This window comes from Gopherus evgoodei, chromosome 5, assembly GCF_007399415.2.
Source record: "Gopherus evgoodei ecotype Sinaloan lineage chromosome 5, rGopEvg1_v1.p, whole genome shotgun sequence".
NCBI lineage: Eukaryota > Metazoa > Chordata > Testudines > Testudinidae > Gopherus > Gopherus evgoodei.
The window spans coordinates 7,559,958-7,571,137 of record NC_044326.1 but is presented as its reverse complement, the minus strand read 5'-3'; the positions used below and the strand labels follow the sequence as shown (position 1 = coordinate 7,571,137).

The 11,180-nt window shown below is 45.9% G+C and overlaps 1 protein-coding gene across 1 annotated transcript; it reads right to left on the bottom strand.

Moving 5' to 3' along the window:
- Nucleotides 1-7,183: 7,183 nt before the first annotated feature.
- LOC115651985 (vomeronasal type-1 receptor 47-like) lies at nucleotides 7,184-8,086 on the bottom strand. The gene has a single exon (XM_030563392.1). The coding sequence runs from the start codon at nucleotides 8,084-8,086 to the stop codon at nucleotides 7,184-7,186; it is 903 nt and encodes a 300-aa protein (XP_030419252.1).
- Between the last annotated feature and the right edge of the window lie 3,094 nt (nucleotides 8,087-11,180).

Here is an 11,180-nt window from a genome sequence, read left to right as displayed (position 1 = left end):
AGGTGGGCAGAGAATCAGATCCATAGAATGTATTGGTTTGGATGCGCCGCTGCAGTCTCTCAGAGGCTATGTCTATGCTGCAAGTAAAGAGATCGTTATCGCCTGGGTTGGCATACCCGCACTAGCTTTAATCTAGCTAGTGCAGCTAAAAATAACAGTGAAGATGCAGTGGCACGGGCTGTACAAGCCCCTGGGACGGTGGGTACGTACTAGTACTGCTAAGCTGGGCCAATGCATCTTTACTGCTATTTTTAGCTGCACTAATTCAATTAAAGCTAGTGTGGGTGTGCCACAGAGTCCACCTGGCAAAGGGTCCCCGTTCTTTGCAAACATCTCACCCCAGACCTGACAAACTCACTACACTGTACCCATGACTTGAAGGTTATTGATCCATAAACAGTAACATGTATGGTATCCACAGAAAGCTTGTAACTTGGCAAGACTCATAATCATTGAACAATACAGGTCTGGATAATGTTTAAGGAACAATGTATTGATAGTGAAAGTGTGCTTCATGGACTTGGAGTAAAAATTCGTCACCAGGGATAATGCATCTTGGTAATGTCCTGTTTGAGCCACCTCCCTAGTCAAATGGCAAGGTAGTACAAGGTTCTATTGTCTGCCTGTGCCATATCCCAGAACAGTCAATGGAAAACCATCAATGATCAAAACCACTTGGTATAAGGAACATGATAGCAGGTGGGAGATCGCCCTGGCTCTGAATAGAGCACTGTTTTTTGTATAAAAGAATGTATGGGAAAGCATTCTAGATCCATTCACTGAGGGCTTGTCTTCATGTACAGCACTACAGTGGGGCAACTGCACCAGTGATACTTCAGTGAAGAGACAACTACACCATCAGGAGAGCTTCTCCCATCAACATTGTTAATCCACCTCCTCGAGAGGTGGTAGCTATGTTGGTGGGAGAAGCTTTCCTGTTGACACAGCGTTATCTGCATGGGGGGTTAGGTGGTGTAACTACGGCACTCAGGGTTGCGGATTTTTCACATCCCCGAGTAACCTAGTTATACTGATATAGGTCTGTAGTGTAGACGTGGCCTCGGGAAAACCCCTGGCAGAGTGGGGAGCTTTCTGTGAACCTCTGGATCTTGGTTCTTGGGAAACCAGCAAGTTCTGCAGTAGATGGAACTTCCGTGGGTAGAGAGCTACTTTATTAGCTAGGAGGTAACTGTTCATGAGTGTAGACCCAGGTTTGTATTTTATGATTTTGGTTTGTGTTGTAATCATTTGTTTTCCACTACTCCCTAATTGCTAGTTAAATCCTTCTGCTTTAATAAGCCTTCTTTTGTTTTATTATAAGTGCTCACAAATGCCGTATGGGTTACAGGAGCGGTGCTTGAAAGTGAAACTCATAAACTGGGGCACACTGAACCTTTGAGGATAGAGGATCTGGAGTTTCTGAGATTAGCCAGTGTCAGGGATTTGATATCAAAGGGGAACAATTCAAAGGGACTCAGGGTGCATCTATTGCTAACCTGCAAGGCAAAGTTAGGGCTGGCATAGCCCTGAGGAGAGTGTTTGAGTGCCTGAAAGGCTGGCAGCATCAGGGAACGGACGTGCAGCTACCACAAGAAGGACTCCCTCACTCTGGAGGCAGGGAGTAACAAGGTGATGCCGTCCTGGATGGGTACCCAGAAAACCATCACAGCGGGTATGCCAACCCGAGCTGCAATCTGTATAAGAGGTAAGCACAAGTATGATTTTTGTAGAATCAAAGCCAGGTGTGCTTTGTATCTGGATCCCACTTTTTTCTGACCCCCAGAAGTTAGGGATGAGGTGGAGATTTGGATTGTGGCACAGCCTCAGCTCATACGTCAGAGTCCGGGAGAAAGAGAGAGTGTGTTCCTCATCATGATTGGAAAAGCCACCCAGGTTTGCATATGCTTATCCAGCATCTGTTTTGAATGTAGGGGCAACTTCCAGGTATTTTCCTGTTAACAAGATGGGTTCTACCCTGTTGACAGCAAAGAGCCTGAAAAATATTATGGACAGATCAAGCTGGACTCCAAGCTGCATCCACGCCCAAGATTGGCTTTAGAAAACGATCAGTCCATTTCTAGAGCACACCTCATTGCCTGCTGCGTGCATAGTTGCCACTGAGAAGGCTAAACTTACCAACAGCTAAGCAAACTGCATTACCCACGAGATGTGTTTGCATTTCAGCTTGAACGGCACAGGGCTTGCAGATAGATCTGAGAGCAGGAAGGCTGCTTTCGTTGGCCTGGATGTGAGCCAAACCCATTATTTTGGTTTTAAGAGGGGAGTGGGGGGAAGCTTTGCTCTTGTGGGTTTTTTGGTTAAAAGATGGTAAAAATACTGAAAAGCTGGAGCGGGTTGACCTCTAGCAGGCCCTAGAATTAGAACATGGTGTTGCCAATGCTTTACCTAGCACCTTTGATAGATGGCTCAGCAGAGAAGGCCAGCACTGAACTGGCCAGTGAGGTGGAATCGCCTCCTCGCTCCTAAAGTGAGGCACAGGAACCCGGCGCTGTGCAGAAGTTTACACAGCAGCTGCCTGTGTGTTACCTGATCTGTGGAAAACTAGAGGAACATAGGAGTTGCCAGACTGGCTCAGACCCAAGATCCATCTAGCCCCACGGTTCTCAAACTGTGGGTCGGGACCCCAGAGTGGGTCATGAGCCTGTTTTAATGGGGTTGCTAGGGCTGGCGTTAGCCCAAGCCCCACTGTTCAGGGCCGAAGCCCGAGAGCTTCAGGTTATAGGCCCCCTGCCTGGGGCTGAAGCCCTGGGGATTCGGCTTTGGCCTCCCGACCTGGGACAGCGGGATTTGGGGAGGGCTCAGGCTTCAGTCCCCCCTCCTAGAGTCGTGTAGTAATTTTCCTTGTCAGAAGAGGGTCGCGGTACAATGAAGTTTGACAACCCCTGATCTAGCACAGTATCCTTTCTAACAGAGGCCAGCACCTGATGCTTCTAAGAACAGAGTTAGCACCCTTCAAGAGGGAGATGTGAGGTATTCTGTCCTCCAGCATAACTGTCCTCCTTCCATTTCCAACGCTGTCAATCTGGTATCTTTCACAAGCAACAGGAAATCTTCTCAAGCCATCTTCTAGGAGAGATTCATACAGCATATAGAATATTGAAACCAGATGACTGCGACATTTACTGTACATTTTCAGTGGTGGATCAAGTCATTAAAAAGTAAGAACAAAGTGTGACATTATGAATGTAATATAATATCTCATTGAAAGGGACACAGGGGCAGAAAGAGTTAATTAACTCACAGACTGACCTGACCCATGGCCAAACTTTAAAGATTGGTTAGGGAGATATGTAAATACATTGTTAGAGATAGAAGAGTTGATGTTTGCTCAGGACTTGTGATGTAAGCGAACAAGTCTTGTCTATTGCTATAGCTTTGATTCACAGATCAAAAAAGAGTATTAGCATTTAGGAAGACACTTGAGTGAAACAGTTTTATTGTGTATATGTCTCTTTGAAGGTTGTGGTAACCTGCATCTGAACTGTTTAATGGATAAAGTACCCTGTGCTAATTGCCATGATGTTTGGGAGAAGGAAAGTTAAGTTTATTGTTTTCTCAGGCCAAAAGGCTGCTGGAAATATATAAAAACCCGGTACACAGTTTTTCATCTCAGATTTGCTTTGGGTTTCAAGAAGGGGAAACCTTAAGCCATAAGAATTGAGATTCGCAATCATTGTCTGGAGTCACCCTGAACGTGGACGTTGGACTATAACCTATGGACTATTTCTAAAAGGACTTTTGGCAACTACAAACTCATCTCTGCTATGTATCTAAACCTCAAGAATTGAATTCAAGTCTGTATGTATATTGATCTTTTAACCAACACTCTGTCTCTTTTCTTTTAAAAAAATTTTTAGTTTAGTTAACAAGAATTGACTATAAGCGTATTTTTTGGGTAAGATCTAAGTTATCATTTGACCTGGGTCCGGGGCTTGGTCCTTTGGGATCAGGAGAACCTTTTCTGTTATATGATGAAATAAGATTTTCAGAATTTATCATCATATGTTTGACATGTGTGTTTGGATGGAGGCCGGAGGCTGGGTACTTTAAGGGAACTGCATTATTTGGACTTCTGAGTAATCAGTGAGGTACTTTAGAAGCTGTTTTGTGCTGGCTTTATAAATCTAAGTATTGGAATATCCACCAGCTTTTGGTGTTTGTCTACCCCGTTCTGTTTGCCGTTCACCCTAATTGAGTGACCTCAGCTGGCTCCAACGGGCAGCACCATCACACAAGGCCACTAGGGGGCACTGCTGGGGGTGGCAGTGTGAGCCTCCATCACTGAGTGGGCAGCTGCAGAATTCACCTCTACTTGGGCTGCCAATGTCAACATGTGATCCTCAGAAATCATCTCACAAGAATCCAGTCACCAAACCATCCAAGTCAAGATCTGTTAAGTCAGTCTGTCTCCACTCCCTACTGGAGAAAACATGGAGCCCAGGCCTCCAAAACAAGGGGAAAAATCCTTCCATCTACAAATGCTGACATAAAAGAGCTTCTAGTTCTAGCAGTGATCAGGGCACTCAGAACGTCTATTCACTCCAAGATGCTGGTCCTTAAAGAGAGGAGCGGCTGACCTAGATGAGAAGATTGGTGATGAAATTATATAGCAGGAGGAGAGAATGCTGCTGATACTATCTTGAATCTGCAGGCCAGAATCAAGAAGTGTGAGAGAAATCAACATATGTGGCTGGACCCTGGGCTGGGTTAGGGTACAACTCCCACTGCAGAAAGATATCCTAAAGATGGTATAACTTTCCAAAATGGGATCCTCCCCTGATCTTTTGTAAAAGATTCCTAGAGTGGCATGAGGGCTTAAATGGGCTCATGCTCGCATTCTGCACAAGGGTGAATTTACATTGTGCATGTAGTTCACCCAGAACAAGTCACTGTCATCTACAGAAATAAGCCCTGTGGACAGAACCTTATCTGTTCAAAGGCAAGACTGTGACTGTACACAACTAATGACTACTATAAGCCTAACAAACAGATTGTTAACCACCAACAAGCTTAATTTTGGGCATTTTGCCCCACTGGGTTAGAATGAGAGAGAGGTCTTGGGGCAGCAGAATTTGAATCCAGAACTTTATGCAGATTGAGGTGTAGGGCAAGTTTTGGGTTTGAGAACCAAGCAGGGTTACAAGTTGGGTTTGGATTTGATGGTGCTGAGTTCGTGAGCTCTCCTCAAGTTTGGCCTCAAATGGGCAGAAATCTTGAGAGATCAGCTGATCATCATTATGATTTGATTACTTATGAAGAGATGAGAATTGTTCAGACAAAAATACATCAGCAGTATCACATAAATCTAGACAGACACTGAGCAGACAGGATGTACCACAATATCACTCAGCTGTGGATTTTTATTTTGTGATTGTATATTGACTCTTGGGTACACCATTGGAGAAGTGTGTCTTTAGAAAGGGTTTGAATGAAAGAAACCCCACATATTCCCCTCTTCTCAGGAGATTTGAGCCATTTTGGACCATGACTAAACACATACAGAAAACAGGCCCCTTCCAGTTTGGGATCCATCCCAGGTATAAAACATCAGGACCAGGATTAGATATGGAGCGTGAAGGGGTGTGAGGGTTTGGATTTAAGGTTCTAGTCCGTATGTAGCATGAAATGAAGAAAAGCACAAAATACACTTGATGCAATTTCACATTTTATACTCTTTGTGGAAATAAAAAAAATTGTACTAGTTTGTACACTAGCTTTCTCAAGTGTAAAGCATCATCTGATTCACTTATCTTCAGGTTCACTTATCTTCAAGGTGCTCCATGGCCTGCCCCTAGGGTATGTCTACACTAGAATTAAACATTTGCACTGGCCCGTGTCACTGACTTGGACTAATGAGACTCGTGCTGTGGCACTGTAAAACTGCAGTGTAGATGTTTGGGCTCAGCATGGAGCCTGAGCTTTGGAACCCCATAATGGGGAGATGTTCCCAGAGCCTGGGCTCCAGCCTGAGCCCGAACGGCTAGACTGCACAAGTGTGAGTCGGCTGACATGGGCCAGCCATGGGTGTGTAATTGTAGTATAGACATACCCAAAAGCTCTGGGGTGAAGACCATGGTTGACAGCTCCACTACTCTGACACAATGATGCTCCGTACAATAAAAGTCAAGTTCGTCTGTGCAGAAGACACAGCTTTCCCAGGGGCGAATCTGAGACTGTGGAACAAACTCCCCCAGAAACTAAGGACCATCATAGACTTTACCACCAAGTGCAAGGCGCATTGCTTTCACCTGTCTTAACTAAGATAAAAACAGAGCAACAGGTATATTTATAAAAAGAACTCCCACTTAAAATCTACCCCTCAAAACTCTCCAGCCATTCAAAAAGAAACCCTTACCAAAACAGACACTCAACTGCACACGTTTCTCCACCTGGAGAGAGAATGAGAGAACAAACACATAACAGATGTTAGTCATGTTGCTTAATGCGATACTAGAGGGTGCTCAAGATACTACATTGATACACACAGTAAAAGAACCTGTTTAGAAGAGAATTCTTCAGTTAATTTTCCCAGATTCCTTAATTATTTCATTTGCTAAACATGTACACGGAGACTGCTTGGAACATCAGTGAGCATCTGTTGTTTCAATGATCTATTGCAGAAAAGAGACTGCTTTGATGACAGTGACAATATTAAAAAACAATACTTTCTCCCCCTGCCACCTTTGCAGCTGTAAAAGATAATGAACATCAAACATCTGAATGCTCAGGGTCATGTGTGCGCTCAGTCTTTTGTTTAAGATCAATGCCGCTGTGGGTTGGTAAAGATTGGCATATTTCCATTTGCTTTCAGCTGACTGAAGGCAAATGTTTACCTGCCGCTTGCCTTTTGAAATACGCTTTCTGCTGGGTGTTTTCGGTGGCAGATCTCCTTGCTGTATCCATTGTGTAGTGTCTGTTAAACCTGCTATCTGAATAGTTCCCTATCCTGCTTTACACTGCTTCAGTATGAATATTGCTATAAGGGCGGGGAGGCAGGGAAAGCAAATGGGAACCTTCTGAATTTCAAGCAATTATCCAAGGCAGGATTTCAGAAGGTTGGTCCGAGGGCTATTGTAAAGGTCCAAAGAAAGCCATGGTTGTAGAACTATGTTTATGTTCTGGAGGACGAAGGAGCCAGCAGCTGGTTCATACCCCATCTAGGCTACAGCTCCATGCTCTGAATGACTGTGGGCTTCTCACATTTCAGGCACCAGCAGGCTTCAGCCAGATATTCTCTGACCTTTCTGTAGCCAAACACCACAACGTAGGAGCTAGCGGAGTAATATATGGAGGACAGAATTCCATAGACGCCATTGAGGACACTGTTTTCAAAATCGCTTTCGATCAACCCAGAGATGATGGCAATCCATACCATGTCATTGGAGATCCAGCAAACCACATATATGGACAGCAACGAGAGCAAGATTTTTGTGGCTTGGGCTGTATGCTTGTTCCAGCTGTTATCAGTGGTCCATGTGGCCCGGACTTTTCTCCGGTGCTTGCAGAGCAGATCGATGGTGAAGCCATTTAAGACAATCACAAGGACAATGAAGATGAGGTCCAAACTGACTGACGCATAGGTGATGAACTTCATGATGAAAGTCCCTGTGTAACTTAAGCAGGTTGTAATTGCCAGATACTCTATGGTGTTGTTAGTCTTCTCTGCTGTTCCGTCCTGTTGAAGGTAAGGGATATGGAAAATGATGGTAAAGATCCAACATCCCACAAGGACGCTATTTACATACTGCCCCTGGTGCCTGGAGACAAACTTTGACCAGCAGTGGTTAGGTCTTCGGATCTTGATCAGGTGAAGGAAGCTTAAATTCTCCACTGACCAGATGCTGATGAGCCTCAGCGTGTGGTAAGTGTAGAGGAGGATCTTGCAGCTCAGTTTTCCAAAAGCCTTGGCACTAACAAAAAAGATGAGCCCAGGGATTACCTGGTAGCAGCAGAGTAAGAGGTTCACCAGTGCCATGTTGACGATGATTCTGTCCAAGGGTAGAAGGGCTCTGTGTCGGACAGCATTACTGATGAAGGCAAAGACAACAGTGAGGTTGCCAATCATGCCGATAAATGCCGCTAGATAAATAAGGATGGATGCAGCATACGTAGGGTTACACATCCTAACAATACCAATAGAGAGAGGAGTTCACTTTGAGTTTCCCAGCTTGTTTCTTAACTTCTCCTGTTTCCCTTCTCCTTCTTGTCGAGGCTGCTTTAACATATCACCTCTGCCTCTGGCCCTCTGCAGTGTGTTCACAATACAGAAATTCTACCAAGTCTCTATTTTTTCAGCAGGCCTTTTTCCGCCCCCGCCCCCCCATCCCAGGTGATGGACGAGCAGTCTTATAGTCCCTCTCGTGAAAGGCTCAGGGGCGTGATTACTCTGCTGTTTGTGTAACCGCCGTTATCTTATTCTGCTAAGAAAGAGTAGGTGCAATATAGATTAAGCAATGACTAATAGAAAATGTGCTGCAATAAAAAGTGCTGCCTGTATAATTAGAGAGGCTTTCAGATGAAAACGCTACTTCAAGGAGTGATGGGATACGAACAGCCAAATTGCTCACATTGTGTCGCATTATGTGCCCAGCTAAGAGATGGGTTGTGACTGGTTACCTAGGGGAGGCGATCATTAATGAAAGGTTAAGCAGATTTATACTGGAAGCTGCATAGGGATGGGTGTTTGTGTGTGAGAAAGGAGGTGGGCTTGACTTTAAGATGCAGTCCAATGTTAATTAAGGGCTATATTATGCTTGCCTGGCCTTTATGAAGGGTATAGAGGGCAAAAGGAATACTCCCGGAGAGCCAGAGGTTTCAGAGCAGATGGGGGGAAAACGCCCTCACCCCCATTCCCAGCCTTACAGAACAGGCACTCAGGAGCCAGCATGAGCCCCCTCTGTACTTGCAAACTCCACTTATAGAGGGACTCCAAGGGCCACCCCTCTCCTGGGAAGTCCTGACCATGTGACTGAGGTGGTGTGGTCCCATGGTTTGGGCACAGGACTAGATGCTAGGAGATTGGAGTTCTAGTCCCTGCTTGGCCACTGGCTTAGTGTGATCTTTCGCAAGTCACTTCCTCTCTCTGTAGCACAGTTATCCCCTTTGCCTCCCTTCTCTATTTAAATTGTGAGCTCCTTGGGGAAGGGGCTCTCTTATTGGGTACGGCATCTAGCACAAAGGGGCCCCAATCTTGGTTGGAGTCTTTAGGTGCTCCTGTAATACAATAAATGATAACAGCTGCACTGGCTGGCAGGGGGGTGAGGTGGAAGAGCACAATGGGCCCCGAAGCTTCCAGATACAAGGTGGAATTATGCTGTGGGGTGACCCATTGGGGAAGTGCCTGGAGGTGACATGGGCCACAGTCCCACCTCCTGCTGGTCCCTTTTGGGGTGGATCTTAGTAACCAGCTCCACCTGCATTGCAGTTAGCTCAAGCATCAAAGTAGCATGAACTTTGATGCCGGAGGAATTTGCCCGATTAGTACTGTAGGCGGGTAGGTGTGTGTGGCCACCCCTCACTGTCAGTCTCTGAGGGTGGCCATGCTTCTTTGCTGTCACGCACCTGGAATGGCAGTCTGTGCAAGGGGGATAGTAGCTGTTTCTAGAGCTCAAACCCGCAGGGTAGAGCAGTGAACAGTTCAGGGGCCCAGCCCTTAGGCAGGGTGGGGTGTCCAGCAGTCTAGAGCTGGGTAGAGCAAGTAAGAGTCTAGGAGTCTGGCCTTCAGGCAGGGGTGGGCACCCAACACAGTCTAGGGGGCTCCAGCAAGGGGTGGGCACCCAACACAGTCTAGCTCAGTGGATGGTAGACTCACACCGGCCTCCTGGCTGAAGGTGGGTTGGCAGAGGCCCACCCGACTCTACTGCGTCCCAGCCCAGGGTCCTAACAGTGGCAGATCTGCCTCTGGGTCAGCGGGGATCTAGCTGCAACAAGCTGACCTTGTATCAGACCAGCACGCTACCAGATTGTTGTCTAGTTTCCCTGGGCTACTCCCTGCTCTCCCCAGGTTTGGTACTCCGGTGCGGTGAGTGTCTGGTGTCTCCTCAGGGTATACCGCCAGCGGCAACCCCAGCAGCTCCTCAGCATTGGTTGGGTCTGGCTGCTCTGTTAGGTTGGGTGAAGTCTTATGTGGGATCCTCCATCAGCAGTGGGGAGAACGCATCCTTCTCTTTTGGCAGCTGCTGCTCAATTGAGCTACAAGGCCCACCTTTTATACTGCCTGTTCCTGTCCCGCCCCTCAGCTTCCAGTGTGGTGATCGTGGCCTTCCTGGTTCCGCCCACCAGCCGGTGTCTGGCTGTCCCCCACTGACAATCTCCAAGGGTGGTCGCGGCTCTTTGCTACAAGCACCAAGATAATGCAGTGATGGGTACCATATGTAAGTAGATGGGTAAGTATGGAGAGAGAGGCAGAACCCTAGGTAGCATTGAGGAGGAACCACCATCCATCTGAGGAACCTCGACCTAGTGCAAGGTTGATGCAAGCCTTCCCACATTAACCAGCTGCCATGGCGGTGAAGAGCAGAAAGGAGGTGAGGTGAGTCTCACTTTTGTATCTGACATTCAGATAACAATGGTGGGAGTATTTAGGTTGCTCCTAAATCCTTTTTTTAAAGAGCTACTAGACATCATACAACCAGGCAAAATTTTGCTGACAATGCTTTTTTTTTTTTGGACAAACATACAGATTGGGTTGACTGAGACCGTTCAATAATTTGTGATGAATTTGCCAAATTGTTTCAATTGGGAAAAAAATAGTCTACTTTTTTTTTGGATAGTTTTGAAACAAAACATTTGGCTTTTCATTTTGAATATTACTTCAATTTATTCATTTTTAAAAGAAGATTTTAAAACCCTCAAAAATTAAACAAGGTTTCGGGTCAAATGAAACATTGAGTTTGAAATGAAATTTTTCAGACTTCTTCGATTCAGCCACTGACCCAGAAAATTGTTTTTTCACATAGCTGTAGCCCTTACTAAAGCAAACTCGTATTGTATTTAGTGGAAGCTTTGCCTGAGTCGGGGCTAAACGTAAGCTGGTTTCAGGCCATTGTGGTACGTTTCATTTACAAGACAGAACCTCAAGTTCAGCTGGCCAGGACAATATTCCCCCCTCACATCCCCCATGAAATATTTCAGCAAAGCCATCCATCCCCTTCCCATTT